The 22,558-nt window shown below is 38.6% G+C and overlaps 1 protein-coding gene across 1 annotated transcript in view; it reads left to right on the forward strand.

The window, feature by feature from the left end:
• The window catches only part of syt9a (synaptotagmin IXa), a 37,724-nt gene extending 19,554 nt beyond the window's left edge, over positions 1-18,170 (forward strand). The window contains exons 5-8 of the mRNA XM_030045692.1: positions 13,104-13,224; positions 13,370-13,541; positions 13,847-13,976; positions 18,039-18,170. Coding sequence (XP_029901552.1) covers positions 13,104-13,224; positions 13,370-13,541; positions 13,847-13,976; positions 18,039-18,107 — 492 coding nt within the window. The 3' untranslated portion in view covers positions 18,108-18,170. The remainder of the gene's footprint in view (positions 1-13,103; positions 13,225-13,369; positions 13,542-13,846; positions 13,977-18,038) is intronic.
• The last annotated feature ends 4,388 nt before the right edge of the window (positions 18,171-22,558 follow it).

A 22,558-nucleotide genomic window follows, 5' to 3' on the forward strand; every position in this document is an offset into this window, starting at 1 on the left:
ATTTAATTGCAATTTGATTTTGAAATATTGATCAACCCTAGTAGCAAACTGCAGGTTATTTAATTTATGTGATAAGCAAAAATAAAAAGGTCAGATTAACATTACTATTATATCTATAATTTATTAAACATTACCAGCAGAAGCAGTAGAAAAGTTAAGATTATTTACTTACCTTTACAACAGTTGAAGACAATGCCACATAATCAGCAATAAAAAAGTTAGTTGATAAATGTATCAATCCAGTTTTACCATGAAAACACACAAAACATCTAATAAACCAAAAACAGATTTCCACTTTGCTACAGTAGAGTTTGTTTACTGCCAAAATAACTCATCAAGCATGTCATGTAGTCAATGATATAACATACTATTGTGTCAACCTGCACAAATCCCGAGAGGAAAATTTACACTGAGCTCGGGTATTTCATTGACAAGTATGTTGTTGTTGAGGGCAGCTCTATACAGTCGACTGCATTCTGAACGTAACTTAACACACAGTGGGTTCTCCGATTTTTTTCTCCAGTCTTATGCCAGCATTCCATTTCCTGTCCAGCATGTCCAAAAACATAGTTTTTACAGTTAACAATGCATGGTCATTCCTGTTAACCATCATGCAAGAGGTCAGTGTTCACCTCTCTTCAGCATGCTAGATAATGTAGGGTAGCAGGCAGATCAACACTAGACTCTTACGTGTTTAACACATGAAGCTCTCAGCAGTGGCTGACTCACAGCTTGTCTCAGCTGTGCCCTAGCACCTGAAGATGCCACCATGTCCCTCATTCACAGGTCTGTGTTCTAGTGTTAAGAACAAAACGATCCAGACACATCCCATAGATAAAATAAAATTGATAAATTGTCTTTAGACCCTCCTCAGTTCTTCTCTTCAACCTCAGCAGCTTGCCAAATACTCTTCATAGCATATGGCCTGATATATTCAGAGATCATCCCCTGAGAGGCAAAACACAAGAATTAGCTGTGCTTCAGTCCCACTGGGACATGAAATTAACCATTCTTCATTACTATCTCAGTGAAACAATTGCCGCAGAAATTCCTGTAGCTTCTTTAATGTAGGAATATGAAATGGTTTGTGTATGATGCACACCTTCAGTGGGCTGAGAGCCAGGCTTGGGCTCATATCCCCAGTTTTCATGGGCCCAAGAAAACAACCAGAGTTTAAGCAGCTTATGGGAAATAGAGCAGCATTGCTTCCTGGCAGTCTCTCGACTAGCCAACTGCAGCCGGCTGATCAGTGGAGCCGTGGAAGCCAACCGAGGGCCCTGCTGCCTACACTTCATATTTGTGCAAATATATTCAGTATGTGAAGACAGATTTTTAAGTTTAATGAGGTGCTCTGTGACATGACTCTATTTTCCACTTTTGTATCCCTCCAACCTTTTCCCTCTCTTGTCCTCTTCTCTCTTGCTCTGTTTCAAAAATTTAAAACAATATTAAAAATACATGTAGACAGAACCATGCCAGTGAAACACCATATCAGCCGCAGTACAAGGATTGCACAGAACATCAAGCAAAGCATGCAAGGTTGAATGAGCATATAACCAAAGCAGCAGACAGTCTGCTACTGAACATGTGCAAAGCACTACAAGCACATAAGTCAGCATACAAACAGTCACCAAAGACATGTAGTAAAATATTGGCAGGCAGATCCTCAAGATGTTCACGAGAGAACTGCACTAATTTACAGCAGGCATGGCAACATCATTCAATTTTATTTTGTTTACTTGATTGGTCAGATTAACATCATGGCTCTGAATGTATAGTGCCTGGGACTGGAGTAAAAAAGGCAATAGACCCAGTCTGTCTAAGTTGCACCATCGAAACAGACCTAAATGCAATATAGGCATATAACTGGACCCCTCTCAGGCAAAAAATGGGAACCAGTGTTCACAAAGTATTACCATTTACACACACATTGCCCATGGTGGCCAAGATGGGATCTGGGACCTCCAGCAGTCTGGGCATAGCTCACTTTGAATCTTTATTTCATTCACTAGTACTGAGCACATCAGGAGAATGTAGGCTTATGTGGATGGCAATTCATTTTGTAGGGAGTGCTTTTGTTTTTGTCCATTGTTAGGTTGCAGAATCTGGATCTCTGAAACCATTAGAACAAAAGTCACTAAACTGTGCAGCTAGGTTGGAAATATCAACCATTTGTCAGCCAGCAAAAATTATATCAATTGTGCCAGATGGTGATGCTATAATTACATATTTACGTTTCGGTAGCTCCTGAACTGTAAGTGCTCTTGGGAAGATTTCCCGCATTTCATCCAAAACTTTCCCCCCTCTCTTTCTCACTACTACCCCTACAAATTTGGTTAAAATTTCACCAAATTTGCACAAACTATATCTGGACCAGGGCAAACAATTATTTTTGATATTCAATATCGTTCCCTATAATTTCAGTTTAGAATTTCGAAGATGGGGCATATTTTTTAAAACTTTGCCATAACTCATTAATGTATTGAGACATCATCATGAAATCTGAGTTCCATTCATTACTTGTGTATTAAATTCATTACATTTTGTTTGTTTGTTTGTTTGTTTGTTTGCATTTCCACAACTCTATTTTTGCTTGCAAAAGTAAGAAAGAGAGAGCATGTGCTTTGAGAATGTGGTCTTTCTTCTGTACTGGTTCCTCCCAGTGAGGCATACTACTGGAGTAAAGCAATCAAATAGGAGAGGAGAATGAAACAAATAAATATAGACAAAGTTTAATGCCAAAAGTCTGATTTATAGTGCTCTGAAGACTATTAGCGGCCTCCTACTCATGCCCTCTAAAAATACTGGTGGGTAGAATCTCCCTGTTTCTGTCTGACTATCTGTCTCTCTCTCTCTTGCAGTTTATTTGAAATCACATTGATATTGGACACTTATACTGATATCTGTACAATGCATGTAAACAACAACGGCAACATTGCTGTTATTGTGAGTCTAATACTGAAAACAGTAACCACAATGTTAAGAATAATAAAGCAGGGATTTACCAACTATAATGACTAACCCTAACCAACATGGACAGAAACCACCATGGAAACAGAGTCTGCAATGTTTTCCCAGCCTCTGGGCATGTTCTATTTTGCCATAATAATTAAATAAATACATAAATAAATATGCATTTAAAAATGTGATGGTAATGAAGTGGTTTGTAAATTGGACACATCAGGGCACACTCTTTATAAATGAGGATAAGAGACTTATGCCACAAAATGAAAATTTCTCAAGGAAATACCTTGATCAAAGCAGAATGTCTGGTGTCTATTATTATTATTATTATTATTATTATTTTTATTATTATTTTTCAACCATAATCATTAGACATTCAGTACATGAATTTACATGTTGTAGAAGGAGAAAAAAAAGAAAAACACAGTTAAAGCTAACAAAAACACTTGTCTATATGTTTGAAAAAGGGAGTAGGTAGAGGCAAAGCTTGTGTTTCCTACCCCTTTGATAGATCATTTTTAACACGGTTACGTGTGTTATCAATCAATCAATCAATCAATCAATCAATCAATCAATCAATCAATCAATCAATCAGTTGATCGATCAATCAATCAGTCAATCATCAAAAATTCAGTCATTTCTCCAACCAGGGGAAAGATAAATAGAGATAAGATAAACAGAAGTTAATATGAAGATTTCTGGAATTCCAAATGTAGAACATGAATTAGCGGAACATGACATATTAATACATGATATTAAAAGCGTAATAAACATGATATATTACCTGTGTATACGATACAATTCCAAACTCTCAATTTCCATACTTCTCTAGTGTAAACATTTTGAACTGTTTTTCAAACTGACCGATATGTTTACTTTCTTTTATATTTGCATTTCTCCAACCAGGGCAAAGATAAATAGAGATAAGATAAACAGAAGTTAATATGAAGATTTCTGGAATTCCAAATGTAGAACATGAATTAGCGGAACATGACATATTAATACATGATATTAAAAGCGTAATAAACATGATATATTACCTGTGTATACAATACAATTCCAAACTCTCAATTTCCATACTTCTCTAGTGTAAACATTTTGAACTGTTTTTCAAACTGACCGATATGTTTACTTTCTTTGATATTTTCTGGCAGATTATTCCACAACCTCACCCCATTGACAGATATGCACATGCTCTTGAGAGTAGTACGTGCCTTTGAATGCATCAGGTTCCCTCTTCTTCTTAAATTGTATCCACTTTCTCTCTCTCTAAACCATCTTTGAACATTATTTGGAAGTAATTTGTTTTTAACTTTGTATACAATTTGAGTGATTTTAAATTCAACTAGATCCAAAAATTTCAGTGTCTGTAGTTTTAGGAATAAATCATTAGTGTGATCATAATAACCTACATTATTAATTATTCTTATTGCCTTCTTCTGCATAGTGCATATCGTCATTAGGGTGCTTTTGTATGTATTTCCCCACACCTCCGCACAGTAGGACAAGTAGGGAAGAAATAAAGCACAGTAGAGGGTGTACAAGGTTTTCTGATCAAGTATATGTCTTACTTTATATAGGATTCCTACACTCTTTGCCAGTTTAGACCGGACATGTTTGATATGAGGTTTCCAGCTGAGATCTTGGTCTATTCGTTATCCCTCAAAATGAGTTTTCATAAACTCTTTCTAATTTAGTATTTTCAATCATTACTTCAATTGTAGTATTGGTTGGTGTCCTGCGTTTCCCAAACACCATACATTTAGTTTTTTTTAATGTTAAGAGATAATTTATTCAAATCAAACCAAGATTTCAGCTTGGCTATCTCAGCCGAGACAACCTTCAACAGCTGTTGGAGGTTCTCTCCTACGCAGAAATCATTTGTATCATCAGCAAAAATTACATATTTAAAGATATCATAGGCATGAATAATGTTATTAATGTACAGTATAAATAACTTTGGCTCTAAGATTGAGCCTTGCGGCACACCACAGGTTGTATTTAGCAGCGTTGACCTGTTCTCACCTATCTGCACAAATTGTTGTCTGTGTTCTAAATAACTTTTTATCCATTTGAGCCCTATCCCTCTGATCCCATGCCTTTCCAGTTTTTGAAGCAGAATGTCGTAGTTAATGGTGTCAAAAGCCTTTTTAAGATCAATGAATACACCTACAGCAAACTTCTTGTCATCTATGGCGCTCGTCAGTTCTTCGACAAGGTCCATTAATGCCAATGAAGTTGATTGGTTTTGTCTAAATCCATATTGACTTTCTGTAAGTAACCCATACTTATCGATAAAACTGCCCAGTCTTATAGCAAATATTTTTTCCAATATTTTGGAAAACTGGGAAAGGAGTGAAATTGGTCTGTAGTTAGTAAAGAGGTTTTGCTCTCCTGCTTTAAAAATGGGGATAACATTGGCAGTTTTCCTTTTTGGTAGGAAAGGAGCCCAGCCTCATTGAGAGATTACAGATATATGCTATAGGGTCTGCTATAGCTTCAGTTACTTGTTTGATTAATGAAATATCAGTATCATTGCAAACTGTTGATGTTTTGTTCTTGAAGTTATTCACAATGTCTATTATTTTGTTTTTATCTGTGTCTCTCAGGAAAATGGTCGCTGGATTACTTTCTACAAAATTATATGGAACATCTCATGTTTTCAAAAGATTCATTTGGGAAGCCAGCACTAGACTTTTTCTTTCTTATGATTGAATTTAAAATATTCCAAGTGCCCTTAATGTTATTTTTGTTCGTTGCCAACAAATTAGAATAATAATCTTTCTTACATTTTCTCAGGATATCAGTTAGTTTATTTTTATATTTTTTATACTTAATTTCTTTCTCCTTAGTTCTATCCTTAATGGGGGTTAAGTTTTATTTAAAGGGCTATTTAGGTAGTCAACAAAGAAACATAAAGTACCTGACACATAAACTTTGATAACAATTTTAGTTATGATAATTTTGTGGAGGTTTAAACTTCTGGGGTCAAATTGACCCCAAACATAAAAGATCTTAGAAAATGTGAAAATAACAGGAGGGTTAAAAAGTCTATATTGTAGTCACCAAATAAGACAGTTACCTTCTGCTCAGTGTTTGGAATCATGGCTTCAAATATATCTTTAAACCTTTCAACACTTGCGTTAGGTGCTCGATAAACGCAGCTTACAATAATATTTTTTTCTTTTTCCCATGTAAATTTCAATGGTAATACATTCACAGATATCATCGATTGCAGTCATCATACTTTCAACCATCTTATACTTTAACCTGCTGTCTACAAACAGTGCCATACCCCCACCCCTTTTATTTACCCTGTTTACAAAGGTAAAGTTATAACCTTCTATAGCTCAAAGTCCATTTCTTTCTCTTGGTTACACCAAGATTCCGAAATAGCGATTATATTAAATTTCATGGAGTGCTGATGTAGATATTCCTTGATATTTTGAAAATTTGCATATAAACTTTTACTGTTGAAGTGTGTGATTGATATATTTGCAGAGCTGCAGAGGTATCTGTATAACTTTATGTATAACCTAACAATGGAATTCAAGTGAAGCTTCCACCAATTACTTTATTGCTCTTGATATATGGTAGATAGCTTTGGGTCTAAAATGCTACCAGATAACACAAGAGGAAAACCAGTGAGGGTGTAGCAGAGGTTATTTTTTTCCATTTTATTTTATTTACCCTGTATTTATCCTTTATTTAGCTAGGAAGGTCCTATGGAGATACAAGTTCTCTTCTTCAGTGTAAGATTGTGCTGCCACACGATCTGCACAATCTGTCATTTATAAAAGGTATTGATGTGTTTTGTGTAAAACCTCAGTTTAAGGCATTATTGTGGGCAAATGTTGACACTTTTATTATGCATCATTGATTGTTGCTCAACCATTGTTGCTCAGCTAAAGTAGGACGATATATTAGATGGTGATAAAGCAGATCTATCTCCAGCACTCAATTCTACTCAGTTTCCCATATGCTTGCATACACATGTAATTGCACACACACTTACACACACATGCACACCTAGCTTGGATAGTCCATTGTGTGTGATGATGACCTTTATTTCTGCTTGTTGAGCGTTTTCTGGTGGCTGTACAGTCTGATGCAAGATGCACACTGCCTGCCACAGACCGTGCACACTAACACGTGATGTGTTGCGTCCCGTGCAGTCCTGGTTATAGGCCTCCTGTGTTACCTTGCTAAATGCTTTTAAGTTCAGTTTTCCTCAGCCAGGTGTCCTCCATGGATGGTCTTTAAAGTGTTTTTTTTTTTTTTTTTTTTTTTTTTTTTTTGAGCTCCAGCAGAGTGATGACCCAGTCTCAACTTGCCCATAGAGAATATGGTGTGACTAATCCATCTGAGCTTCTGTTTGCTGATGGTAGCTCTGATGTTTCTGCTGCTGGTCTGCTTTAGACCCTCTCATTGTGAGATATGGTCCTGTAAGGTCACTTAAAGAATGTACTGAAGGCATTCTACATGGAAGGACTCAATTTGTTTAAGGTGGCAACTATAAAGTGTCCATGTTTCAAACACATATAGAAGTGTAGACAAACAGTCTGCCTGATACACTGCAACCTTGATGGTAAGGTTCAGGTTGTTGTTGGTATATACCACTTGTCTGACATGGCCAAAAGGAGGATGGGACCTCTTTCATCCAGTTCTTTATATTAGGTCTATACTGCAGTCTTCAGAGAGGATGCTACCAAGGTACAGTACAGGCCAAAAGTTTGGACACACCTTCTCATTCAATGCGTTTTCTTTATTTTCATGACTATTTACATTGTAGATTCTCACTGAAGGAATCAAAACTATGAATGAACACATGTGGAGTTATGTACTTAACAAAAAAAGGTGAAATAACTGAAAACATGTTTTATATTCTAGTTTCTTCAAAATAGCCACCCTTTGCTCTGATTACTGCTTTGCACACTCTTGGCATTCTCTCAATGAGCTTCAAGAGGTAGTCACCTGAAGTGGTTTTCACTTCACAGGTGTGCCTTATCAGGGTTAATTAGTGGAATTTCTTGCTTTATCAATGGGATTGGGACCATCAGTTGTGTTGTGCAGAAGTCAGGTTACTACACAGCCGACAGCCCTATTGGACAACTGTTAAAATTCATATTATGGCAAGAACCAATCAGCTAACTAAAGAAAAACGAGTTGCCATCATTACTTTAAGAAATGAAGGTCAGTCAGTCCGGAAAATTGCAAAAACTTTAAATGTGTCCCCAAGTGGAGTCGCAAAAACCATCAAGCACTACAACGAAACTGGCACACATGAGGACCGACCCAGGAAAGGAAGACCAAGAGTCACCTCTGCTTCTGAGGACAAGTTCATCCGAGTCACCAGCCTCAGAAATCGCAAGTTAACAGCAGCTCAGATCAGAGACCAGATAAATGTCACACAGAGGTCTAGCAGCAGACCCATCTCTAGAACAACTGTTAAGAGGAGACTGCGCGAATCAGGCCTTCATGGTCAAATAGCTGCTAGGAAACCACTGCTAAGGAGAGGCAACAAGCAGAAGAGATTTATTTGGGCCAAGAAACACAAGGAATGGACATTAGACCAGTGGAAATCTGTGCTTTGGTCTGATGAGTCCAAATTTGAGATCTTTGGTTCCAACCGCCGTGTCTTTGTGAGACGCAGAAAAGGTGAATGGATTCCACATGCCTGGTTCCCACTGTGAAGCATGGAGGAGGAGGTGTGATGGTGTGGGGGTGTTTTGCTGGTGACACTGTTGGGGATTTATTCAAAATTGAAGGCACACTGAACCAGCATGGCTACCACAGCATCCTGCAGCGACATGCCATCCCATCCGGTTTGCGTTTAGTTGGACCATCATTTATTTTTCAACAGGACAGTGACCCCAAACACACCTCCAGGCTGTGTAAGGGCTATTTGACCAAGAAGGAGAGTGATGGAGTGCTGCGGCAGATGACCTGGCCTCCACAGTCACCGGACCTGAACCCAATCCAGATGGTTTGGGGTGAGCTGGACCGCAGAGTGAAGGCAAAGGGGCCAACAAGTGCTAAACACCTCTGGGAACTCCTTCAAGACTGTTGGAAAACCATTTCAGGTGACTACCTCTTGAAGCTCATCGAGAGCATGCCAAGAGTGTGCAAAGCAGTAATCAGAGCAAAGGGTGGCTATTTTGAAGAAACTAGAATATAAAACATGTTTTCAGTTATTTCACCTTTTTTTGTTAAGTACATAACTCCACATGTGTTCATTCATAGTTTTGATTCCTTCAGTGAGAATCTACAATGTAAATAATCATGAAAATAAAGAAAACTCATTGAATGAGAAGGTGTGTCCAAACTTTTGGCCTGTACTGTATATGAAATGTAGTACACAGGCAGTGGTTGGAGAGAATTCCGAATAAGCCCCCTGGAATATTCCTGTTCCAACCGGAATATTGGGGCATGTAAACACCTTAGTCGGAAAACTCCCCGAACCGGAATATTCAGTCACGACTGCGCATGCTCGACTCACAAGGAACTCTGTGGCGTCTTTGTTGCTATGGTTACCTGCAAGCGGGCAAATCGGCAGGGCGAACAGCAGCAAGAGCCAGGAGACTGCAGTCCACCTTCAGCCAGTATATCGATGGGAGAAAACATAGAAATAGCGACAGAAGAAGAAGAAAAAGAAGAAGACTAGGAAGAAGACTTCTTTGTCTGTTTTTCCGGCAGACCAGACGCTCAAACGCGTACTGCTGCCCCCCGCGGCTGAGTGTCACATTACGTCAGAGAGTGGAATACGCCGAAACACGGGGGCATGCCAAGTAACATGTAAACAGAATATTCCAGTTGCCGCGGCGCAGTTACCTTTGCCGGATGTGGTGTGCATGTAAACGTACTCAATGATGACATCAGCAGCTACTCAGCTACTCTGAGTTGTCCTCCATATTGCTCTGCTAGCGGCAGCGTGGATTCTGCTTAGCTCCTGAACCACTCTGCTGCATTTCCGTCACTCGCCATTTGACATTGTTGTGTGTCCATTACAAGTGATGTAACAGACACTTTGAAATCCTATTTGAGTGACTAGAGCACGCAGACTGAGCTGCATCTGTACAAATTCGATTGGAATAACATTTCAAACCACCTCCAAAAGCGTTTTGGATCTGATTTGCAAAAGTCGCATTCCATGTGGTTCTTTTGCTGTCCAGACTTTTTAATAATATTTCTGGATACAATCTGGATAAGTTAAAAAACTGATTTGGGCTGACAGTCTGAACAAGGCCCTAGTCTTAAAGATCTGATTTGAGAAATAAATCTGATTTGACTGCAAATCAGGCCAAATAGGTTCCTGTCCAGCCTAAAGTCCGGGAAGAGGAAGATGTAAGGAAGAACTGATGCAAGCATTCATCTTTGTCTTATACTGGTGGCTACACCAAATGACTTTGACTCTTGTTCACGTTCTGTCACTTTGGCCCTAATTTACTCATGAAACTGCCTCAGAATTTTGGCATACTTCCTGGGGTAGTGACAGTAGAGGAGGACTTTCCAAAGGAGGTCATGGTGTATGGTGTCAAAAGCTTTAGAAAGGTCCACAAAGGCTACGAATAGGTTTTGCTCTTGTTCACTGCACTTTTCCTGCAGCTGACATGTGGTAAAGATCATGTTCGCAGTGCTTCTCTTCTTTCTGAAGCCACACTGGGATTCTGGGAGGAGATCCTCAGTGACATTGTCAATGTGTTTGCGGAGCATGACCTTTGCTGGGACTTTGCCAGCAACTGAGTGGAGTGATATCCCCCAGCGGTTGCCACAGATGGATTTGTCACGTTTGTTTTTGTGAATAGTGACAATGTTTGCATCCCTGCACTGGTGGGGGACAGATTCTTGCCTACATACATCAACGATGAACAGATAATTTGTCTGGGTGCAGAGGTAGCCTGCTTGCTTCAGAAGCTCAGCAGGGACAGATTTGGGACCAAAGCTGTCATTGTTTTTTTACTTAGCTAAGGGCAGAGGATACTTCATCTTCTGCAGGAGGCTACCAGAAGTCCATTCTGTTGGCCTCAAATCTTGCTGGCACCACTTGCTTTTCTCTCAGGGTGTGCTCCTCTAGCATTCCCTTTCCCAGACTCACCCATAAAGGCAATGATTTATCTGAGATCACTGGACAGCCAGTTACTGTGTGTGGCTACGAGGAGGCCTGCACACACACCTACACACACACACACACACACACACACACACACACACACACACACACACTCCCTCTCACAAATTGCACACATTCACATGCACACACATACACTAACACACAAGCAAATCACTTTTGGACACAAACAGGGGTGTAATACTGTAGCTGGCTTCATTTACTCAACCAATGCAGCAGAACCCATTTGTGATAATCACTGTACAGTGAGTCATTGACTTAACTGATAGAGTCTGCAGAATTATCATTACTGTAAATCATAATGTAGAGTTGACCCCATGCTGTTACACTGCCATATTTTGCTTATTTCCGCCTGAAACAGAAGTAGGTTGTAAACTGATGGAAGATTGTGTACGTTAATGCTTTTGCAGAGATGAACATATGTACTTTCCCTGTCATGCTTACCCCCCCCCCCTCCCTCCCCACACACACACACACACACACACACACACTTATTTCCCTTAGAAAGCAAGAAAGAAAGAAAGAAAGAAAGAAAGAGGTTGAGGGATGCAGGGAATGTTCATATTAAATTGGGACTATTACTTCACTTTTCAGTGTATGAAAGGCAGGTGTAACATTATGTGTGAAGTGTCCCAGTACCTTCTAGGCACATTGGGAGTGAAGCTACAATGACTTTGAAAACTCCACCTGTCAACAACAGTGCTGAGACGCATAGCAGTGTTGGGTCTAAGAGTTTCACTGAGCAAAATATTTGATTCATCCACTGTCTAAGCAGTTACATTACAGTAAAAAATAAATAAATAAATAAAAATAAAAATAATAATGAATCATTTAGCTACTTCCAGGTATGTGGATGCGCCAGTCTTGAGTTAAGTGGTGTTTTTTTGACTTTAAGTATGGTCTGGCATGTTGGGTGCGCTCTGTATTTCCCACATGCAGGGTGCTTGGGCCTCCGCACAGCCTAAATACTGTAACACTTTTCCTAAGCAATGTGCATTTCGGAAACTGAGTAACAAATGTTAATCATTATACATTTTTGTTTCCTTGTGGATTAACAGGCATTGTGCAGGCACAGGCGTAGCCCCTGTTATAGACAACAAGACATGGCATTGCAAAGGAACTCATTTCTTAAAAGTTGTATGAAAGTCTATTCTGAATTATGGGGGGCTCTGGAATTCAGGATTTAAATATGAATATGAAGCTCATTTCAGTGAGAGGTTCTCTGAAACACTATAAATCTGAAAAACTGCTCTAACAGTCACAGTTAATGGATCAACTACAGGCTGTATGTCAGTGTGACATTACTATCAGATTCTTAGTTGTCAAGTTTTATGGTCAGACATACTGGTTAGACTTGGCAAATTTTAGTTTTAAAGTTAATAGCAGAGCACATATGATTTAAGATACTTTGGCAATGCCAATCTTAATGACATATCAATAAATATCTTTCTACAGAACGGTATTAGACATCAAATTCATAATTCAACAATTCATCAGTTCTACAATTAATATAGTTGCAAGCCCATTAAAAATTCTTCACTAGAGCTTTCTGTGTGCATCCATGGTTCACACCTCCTTAGTGGATTTAAATTCAGAGCAAGTGATAATTGAGCTTTTGCTTTTCTACAGCTGAACAGAAGTCTCCATCTCTGGTGAAGTGTGGGAGGCTTTTATTAGAAAAATGTGACAGAAGGGAGTTTTCCTGGATGGAGACGTGTTTCAGAGGTGTCTAGACTGGCAGCACTGCACTGATGCCCAGTTAATTATGTAGCCAAATGTCAGCAGATAGCCAGGCCATTATTCTGCACTCTCAGCTACTGTATATAAAGCAGCATTACTGAAAAAAATGCAATTATTTTAAATATATAATTTATTGTTTGATAGATTTTAATGACCTATTGACGGAGAGATAGTGTAAGATACTTTGTCTGATGAAAACTAATTATATATCCTCACGATAATGTATAGAAACCAAAAACAAACTTTGTGTGTGTGTTTTGTGTTTTTTCAGGATAATGTGGACCTTGGCGATCTGATGTTTTCCCTCTGTTACCTGCCTACAGCCGGCAGATTGACCATTACCATGATAAAGGCCCGCAATCTCAAGGCTATGGATATCACTGGGGCATCTGGTAATTAAAAACTGATATCATGTACAACTGCTGGGACACCACAACGTTATGCTCAACTTTTTCTTATCCTGCATATAGAAATGAGTGGAAATGAATCTCCTTCCTCTCTCTCTCTCTCTCTCTCTCTCTCTGTTGTTGTTCATAGACCCATATGTTAAGGTTTCACTGATGTGTGATGGCCGCAGATTGAAGAAGAGGAAGACGTCCACTAAGAGGAACACTCTGAATCCTGTCTACAATGAAGCCATCGTCTTTGATGTTCCTCCAGAAAACATAGACCAGATCAGCTTGTTGATTGCAGTGATGGACTATGACCGGTAAAGCATTAATACAGGGCACCTTATAACCTTTTTAACTAAATCACATCATCAACTTTTTTTCACCTTTACTTTTAGTTTTCAGGTTCTTTTTTTTATTTTAACACGAGAAATTCAGTTCAGTTCAACTGAAACTTTATTTCACTTTCATAAAAGGATCCATTGCATATAAATGATATGAAAAGAAAAAAATAGGACATGCAGAAAGCATCATCCTGTCAACCTGTAAATAAGCATAATGCATCATTATCTCCACTTTGTAAGGTGAGTTGTGATAGATTTTTCTGTCTGTCCTGTGCCCACAGTGTAGGCCATAATGAGGTCATTGGTGTGTGTCGGGTTGGCAACGATGCAGAGAGCCTTGGTCGAGACCATTGGAGTGAAATGCTCACATATCCTCGAAAGCCTGTCGCCCACTGGCATTCTCTTGTTGAGGTGACGACTGTTTTTTTTTTTTTTTTTTTTCTGTGTGTGGAGTGTGTGTGAGGGTACGCAAAGGACGTGAACAACTTAGCTTTGCTTGCTCATTTGTTGATGCTGTATGATCAAAATAGCAAATTGTTGTATCGTTTGCCAAATATCTCAGAAAAAAGGATGTTTAAAGATCTATTTCAGTGGTTTTAATTCTGTCAAGAAAAGCTTTCTTTGGATTTAAGAAATGTCTTTTTTCCTTCATTTTTGATGATTCATTTAATTTATGTTATTTCTCCACTGAAGCCCCACTCTCTATGCTAAGCCAGCTCTCAGTGGCTTTGGGAGTATGGTCCTGCTGATATGATTAGCAATGTTCACAGGAAAATTGGTGCTAAAACATGTTCTTTGAGGGTTTAAAAGCACCCACTGTGAAAATCAGGAAATATCTGGCATATGTCAAATACCACGCCAAGTAGAAAGTAGCCTTGGGTTATCAATGCAGAGCTCTATTTCCTTCCTATATCAGTCTCTACATGACTATTACACACAAAGTAATTTTTTTTTTCTGCCCAGTTTTTGCTTATCTTATCTGTTGGAAATTTTTTTTGGCTTTATGCATTTAAAAAAATACATAATTTTCATTTTAGACCAACACACACAAACCCACAAGGCAATCTTCGAGCTGCCTTCCTCCTCTCTTTCACACTGTCCCATCTGTGCAACACACACATACACACACATATATATACACAGAACCCTCCGCTCACTGAAAGCCAAATAAGCCTGATTATCGAAACAACAGACTTATATCATGTTGTACGAGGCTTGTGTTAACAAACATTAATATTAATAGTGATGCCATTGCAAGCTCAGCCCTGCTGTGTGAATTGCTGTGTTGTAAAAATGGCATGTCACTAAACCAATTATTCAAAAAGAAAGTTTAATGTCACGGCGGTTTTCAGCAAATATGCATTCCTGCTAAAACATAACTTAAGATCATTTAAGACTGGTGTGTTGGGCAAACAATGCTGACGGGCTAACATTCACATCTTGCCAAACTAACAACCTGGCTGTTAGGTGAGCCACGACAAAGAGTCCAGTGAAGGATGTCTAGCGTTTTAGACATGCTCATTTGTTTAACAAGGAAGTTGGGCATCCAGTTTGTGTCTTCTTAGTTCAGTAAAACCTGGCACAGCTCCTTATTTTTAAAGTATTTTTGGATGCCAGTTGTTTAAGACTTGCCTGTGGAAATTGGCACTACAGTAAAAGCTTGTAACATAGAGTAAGATCCAAGTCATCTCCTCTAATTGTGCCATACCCCACAATGCACACATTTTTTTTTTTTTTTTTTTTAATCCTTTGGGAACAAATATCCCTTGCTGGAACTATGTGACCGTAACAATCCATAACAGAGGCATGGCTGTCTAGTTCATCAAGCTGCTACCTTATTGCTTCATTGAGTTGGACTTATTTTTTCTTGTACCAATAAAACTAAACAAGGCTTATTTGTCTGAGCAACACATTTGAAGTAGTATATATCAGCAACACTGTGGCATATTTAACTCAAACTGTCATTCTGTAGATCTTATTTAAAAAATATTTTTAACTTCTGGGCGCAGTGTGATGACATAGGCATATTGTTTTTGAGCAGTCAAGTTCGTAAATGTTTTGGTGCAAAACTGTCCTATATGTCAGGTATGAAACTGATAGATTTTCTTGTCATAATGACAATGGGCCATATGGAGGCTTTTATACCAGGAAGTACATTGACTTCACTTGACTGCATAAACAACCAGAGGGGTCAGAGCATTTCTGATTCTGATCTGAGTCTACTGTTGTAAAATGAAATTTCACTGGTTCAGATATTGCCTGATGTTTTGCATATTGCCTTTGTCATAATCCTAAAAAATCATTTCGAAGTTGACATGCCTGGCTTGATGAATGGAGCTCACTTTGCCTAATGACCGACCAGAACAGCTCAGACATTATCGGCAACATCTCTGACCCGGCACACAAAGCAAGTTTAACATCATCTGGGTCTGTCATGTGCACTTAAAATGTTCAAAATGTTAGCTGGCTTCAAAAAAAAAGAGGAAAATAGTGAAACAATAAAAGTGATATAGCAGACAATAAACCACTGTGGGGTTATGTTAACATGCTGAACAATTTGAACATGCTGAGTAACATCCAGGAGTAGAAAGTATGAGAATAAATCATCACTAATGTCTATGTTCTTTTCTCAAGAACAAACTGTTATGATGAAGAAATATTAGGGAAAAGCACAAAGGAACATTGTTGCTGATTTCCCAGGTTAGGGAGGATTTTTGCAATAAAAAACTGTAGTCAGAAGAAAATAGGCTTATCACTATGCAGCAAGACAGTGGGTGGAACAGTGAGGCTTATCACTGTCATCTATGGTCATCCAAAAGAACTTGCCTGGTATTTGATAGAGGCCCCCTTTTATATGTCAAGATAAGCTAAGCTACGCTAAAATATATCTCCATATGGACATTAGGCCACTGCAGAAGCAAACGTAATAAAGAGAATCGTAAATGTGCATAGAATTCACATTTGCAGTTTGCAGAGGATGGTACATAAAGCCTTGTGGCCTGCAGACTATCATTGTAAAGAAACCATGACCTCATCTGATGTAATATGATGTATATGTTGCAGTAGTTGTTTTATTTGGCTAAATGTTGTGCTTTCGTATTTATGTGACACAGTGTACATCTTGGGATGCAACACAAATTTCAGGAGATTATTCTGACAATAAAGTGAAATCAAATCAAATCAAGTCAAATCAAATCAATATTGCAGAGTGTACCCTCCGGATATGTGCATTACCAGCTGTCATATGCAATGAGAGCTCAAACATAACATAAATAAAGGTTAAGTGAGCAACCTAAATCACCATGGTGATATAACCCACTTAAGAGTGAGGCACTGTGAGACACAAAAAAAAGCCAGTGATAAGCTCGAAGTTAGCTCACAGAGCCATGAGTCTGTCAGGCTTGACAGGTCTCCAGACATGACAGGCCCCTAGCCTTTTTTGAACCAAGAGTGTGCCAGTTTACTCGTCTTTAGTCTTCATCTTCTTTATTTAGATTGTTTAGTGGGAAAACTAACAAGGGGGATACAAAAACCCAGCATTGTGCAGTTATACTTGTTTCCAGAGGCAAGCCACTAGACTCTGGACTTTGATGTATGGTATATAACACAAATGTAATTACCTAAACATCTATTACAGTGCATGGCCACAGCAGTAGAAAGATTTTGTATTGACTGGGAGTGGCGGAGTACAGAGAGAGAGAGTGGGTGAGCTGGAGAAAATACCAAACAGATATTACGACTGTAGCTAATGGAGAGGCATGCTGAGAGTTGAAGGAAAGTGTCTGTAACCTGCGCACTCAGCTTGGAATAACAACTTCTCTGTGTATTTCTGTGTTCGTCAAGGTCTGTGCCTGCATAAGAAAGAGGGAGAAAAGGGGAGGAATTAAGCGTGTTGTTTTGGTTGCTTTCAGGGCAATTACTGTACGTTGTTCTACTTTGAATGCTCATTTGAGCCGCAAGAAAATGCATTTATTATTTACGCCATCCTGAGCCATTTCAGTCAAGGTTGCTCTATCCTTACAAACCCTTGCTATCCTCATGCTCCTCCCCATAACAGTAAAATAGCCCTAATACACAGGGGGATTTCAGATGGATATCTGTGTACATGTTGGTTTGCCAAGCGGGCCCCTTGTTGATAAAAGCTTTGATCCTTGTGCTTGCAGTTGGCAAACTATACATCCACTGTACTCTAGCACAGACCATTTAAAACAAAATGAAAAAGAATTAAACTTTACCTACAAATAAAAGACACTTACTCCTTGTTTTATCAGCCAATTCATAACTTTGTAGGTGGTGAATGTATCTCTTTAGAGGTTCCAAAATTAATATTAGGAGTTTGAACATTTGACTTCTGTTTGAATTATATTTTTCATAACTTTATACCCGTTTATATAAATATGCATGTGCTGATATATCTGCATATGTGTGGACCAACTCTGTTTTATACTCTTTCTGCTTGACTCTCATTTGCAGTACCATGGGACCACAGGTAGTAGCCAGGGAGGTTCCTGTAATTCGCTGAAGACGCCCCCCTCTCCGTAGCCTTGACCACCAGTTCACACAGAAGCACCTGTCAATCTGAAGCCCAAACCGAGCCTTTGGACAGCGGTGGTGCTGAGCACAGACGGATGGTCCTCAAAGAAGAGTGGAAGCATCCATACAAACAATGGATATGAAAGATGCCAACTATCTTCAGCTCTGCTTCTCTGAGAGCTTTGCATGTAGGGCTAGGTTGGTTCAGTTGCATGTTGAGTGACCGCGAAATGGATGTTTTCTTTTCTATTACGTTCCATAAGAAAATCAATAACAGGCACACAAGGACGTTTTAAGTCTGTTCTCAGCCTGGGTTTGTAGTTCCTGTTTTTTACATAGTCTTGCAACTTGTTTTAATGGGGTGTGTCTGTATTTGCACAATGTATTTACAACCAGTTGAACTGCCATACTATTTTTTTTTTTTTTTTTTTTTTAATTTGGTAGTGAAATGGTGCATGAGTGTCATGGTTTGATGGGATATCCTCTCCTTTGTTTGTTTCTGTTCCTGTCTTTGGAGTAGAATGTGACGTTCTGTCAACTGATCAAGATGTGCAGTGACAATTAATTTCTAGACTTAGTACCTGTAAGTAAAATGTTAAATGTTATCAATAAATATTTATTCATACAAAAAAGTCATACTGTAATGACAACTGATTGCCAGTTTGTATGCATTACATGCAGTATTCTTTGTGTGTGTGTGTGTGTGTGTGTGTGTGTGTGTGTGTGTGTGTGTGTGTGTGTGTATGTGTGTTGTTTTGTTTGTTAAGAATTTGATTTTTTTTTTCTTTTTTTAACAAGAAAAAGTTTCATCCATCTCCACTCTCATCTCCTTTGATGGAGACTGAAAAGAGAAAAGGAATTACAGTAATGTTTTGTGCAAGACTAAAATATTAAGAAGAAATCGAAAAAAAAAAAATTGCAAACTTGGGAAGCACTGATAGGTTGGAGAGGAGTTGTCATTTATTTTGTGTCATGTCTGCTGTGTGGCTGTTGAAGATTAGCATATTACAATTCAGTCAATTAAAAGGCAACCAAGTGGATCACTGTGACAGACTAGAATGGCTGCAAATGTGAACAGATTACAAATGCCTTAAGGCACAGTCCTCAAATGTGCCTTTGCCAAATTAACATTTACTCTAAAGCAGGTTAGAAATGGAAAAAAAGGAAGAAACAACTAAAAACATCTTGGGAAACGCATGATATCACAGCATACATTTGCAGGGTTTTCCCTTCAGCAATCAATTTCATTAAAAGTCCTAAAGTCCTTGTTTACTAAAATGTACATACAGAATTCCAAACACCTTATGATCACAGTAAACCACATGGACTATTGATTCTATATGTTAAATTTACAATGAATCATGTATCTATGGAAGCCCTTAGCCTATCACCAGACCAGAAAACTGTGCAACTGGTGGCCCACATTTTCAAATAGGTGAAATTTAATTTTGACATTAAATAATCAATGGCCAACTGGTGACCACACCCACATATTAGTCGAGGTCAAGAGCTTTCTATCAAAGCTGGCCCTGTCCCGTGTCTAATGCATATTCAACTGCTGAATTATAAGCCTGCAAACATGCGCTGGGGTCAATATTGACAGGCCAATATTTCAATATGGGAGCCATTCAGAGGCTCTCTAGGTAAATACCTTCAAAACCTTTCAAACTATGTATTCGGTTTAATTCTGCGACAAAGTTTTAATGTTCGCATTTCATGGACACCTCTGCCCAAGCCTTTGAAGGTCTAATGCATATATGTAGACTTTTGTGTATGTGTATGTGTGTGTGTGTGTGTGTGTGTAAAAAGTGACTAGAATTAGTCACCATTACAGATCAAAATCCTTCAGGGTTAGTGCTTTGGATTAGGATTGAAAACATATTTTGCATTTCGTCAGGACAAGAAGACTCAAAGTGAGCCAGGATTGGAAGTCTGGTTTCACATAAATCGAGTATCATTATCCCTCACGGATGCATTCAGCTGACCCAAACCCTGTGTGTTTACAAATACGTTAGCGTTTGCAACAGCTGAACGTTCCCGGATGGTTTCATGCTAATTTGCAGATTGAGCTGATCTCAGGGTGGTTTCTATAGTAACATTGCAAATCTAGAATATAAACTGCAGAGAAAACTGATTCGTACCAAGAAAAAAAAAAAAAAAAAAAAAAAAAAAAAAACCTGCTGATGAATATGACCACTGCTGTTGTTTCAATATAGCTGATAATTTTCAACAATGCCTTAAAAAAACACTGTATAAGGCTGATCCTACCGATTTGCCTAAAGATAAGCTGACTCTAAAGCAGAAAAGTTTTGCTGCCCTGCACTTTAGGGGTTGATACTTAACCGGCATGCTCTGGTGCCCACCAAATCAGTGACTTTGCCATTAACAGATGCTAAAAATACCTGCTGCTACATCACAGATTGGTTGTGGCCAGAAGTGCAACATGCCTTTTTTTTTTTTTGGCCTTCCTTATGTTTTCTATCTCCTCCTCAACAAGTCTGAGCCCCCTGCTGTGCTTCAGCCTCTCTCGCCCTCCTGTCTCTGTCAAGCACAGCGGGCTGTGGAATGTACAAAATCAGTTTTTACAGCAGTAACCAGATTAGCGAGCTAGCTGAGTGGAATTACAGGAAACATCATTTTGAAGTGTCAGCTGAGGAGGTAAAATATTCCTCACTGGTTAACCCAGACGTCTTGCAGTCCAAGCTCTAGCTTTCAGTAAGTAAATAAGTAAAGCTTTATTTAAGCAGCATCTTTTAAAGCACATAGTTACAAAGTGCTTCACACTTGGGGAAAATAAAAACAAATGCACAGGAAAATAAAGACATACCAAATTTGCATAAAAGAGCACAGACAGAGAATACATACAGATAAGTCATCCCAAAGGTCTTCAAAAAGGCTTGACTATAAAATGAGTTTTAAGAAGCCGCTTAAAACAGTCCATGGATTCAGCAAAACAAATTGTTTGGGGAAGATTATTCCAGAGAGTCGGGGCTCAAATTGCAAAGGCATGGTTACTCTTTGTTTTGCATTTGGAGTGGGGAATGGATAAAAGGCCAAGATCTGAGGATTGAATTTTCTGTTCGCTACATAATACCTTTAGAAACTTAGCTACTTATAACAGGCTTGCTTAGGAACCACTGAATTATGATCATGATCCCTGAGGGTGTGGAGAACTCATCCCAAAGTCCAAAACAGCACAAGAATAGGCCAGACCTTTTGTTGTGAAAGCTTGAATTCTCAGCACACATTGAGATAAACCCCAGTGATACATTATGGTCACATTTTGCTCTGGGCAATATGAACATTGATGCCTTTAAAACCAGAAATCATCCTTTAGATTCAACTTCATAATACATGATGGCCTCCTTACAACACAGCTGCACTGCACTAATTTGAAGTTCTGCCGCCATGCCTTCTACATGAACTGTTACAAATTGAATCTGGTGCAGCATTCACACCTGTTAACATTTTCTTTCATTAGAAAATGATCAGACGGATCAGACAGCATAGTGTCGCTATCACTGTGGGCATGATCAAAGAAAGTCTAGTGTGAGGGTCTGGTCAGGAGCAGGCAACCCCTCCACCACTCCCACAGATTCACAGAGTTCACAGATTTCAACCTGACACTGGTGGCAGCATGTGTAGCTCAATCAAATGTCTCCAATTTACTTTCTTTACTTTCTTTCTTATATTCATGAGGGAGGTCATGTACAATGTATTTTGATTATGAATTAATGAATATTAATCCTTTGCCCGATGATACAACTTTTTTCCTAATTGTATTTTACATTGAACATGATTTATGGCAGGCAACAGCCTAGCAAGTTAAATTTCTTATTTCTGGTCAGTAAAACTGATTCTAATTAGAATGTCGATTGTATCAATTCTGTTTCATCTAGTTGCATATACTGCTGTATGTCTGTGCTTCGGGTGGGTATGGGAGAGAAATTATAAATTGGGTACTGAAAAACTAATACGACAGTAAATGAAGCCCCAAAACTGATGCATGGCCAATGGGATGTTATTTTTGCTTTCCAGTTTGTCAATCAGATCATTACTCACACCATCATTTTTTTTATTTTTTTGGTGCAGCTATTTTTCACCAACAGTAGCAGATGTCCAGGCTTACTAATGATCTAATTTCAGAAAAAGTAAAATGTCTCCACCTTCCTCTTATTTGATTGTAAAACATTATAGTTATTTAGATTAGATATATTTTAGAATTGTTCCTTTCTGCTTGGATATGTCTTACCTGGTTTTTATGTCTTAATGGGATTGTAGGGTATGGCTATGCTCTACTTCAGGATGCTGTATGCAGTGTGAAAAATAACTGTAATTGTATTTGGTTCCAGTTCAAATAGTTTAAAAGGAAAGAAAGGAAAGAGAAAAGGCATTGGATGCAAAGTAAAGTGCAGAGGATGCACACTACAATAGTATCTGTACAATTTGATATTTAAATA

Source organism: Myripristis murdjan, chromosome 3 (assembly GCF_902150065.1).
Source record: "Myripristis murdjan chromosome 3, fMyrMur1.1, whole genome shotgun sequence".
In the NCBI taxonomy this organism is placed as follows: Eukaryota; Metazoa; Chordata; class Actinopteri; order Holocentriformes; family Holocentridae; genus Myripristis; species Myripristis murdjan.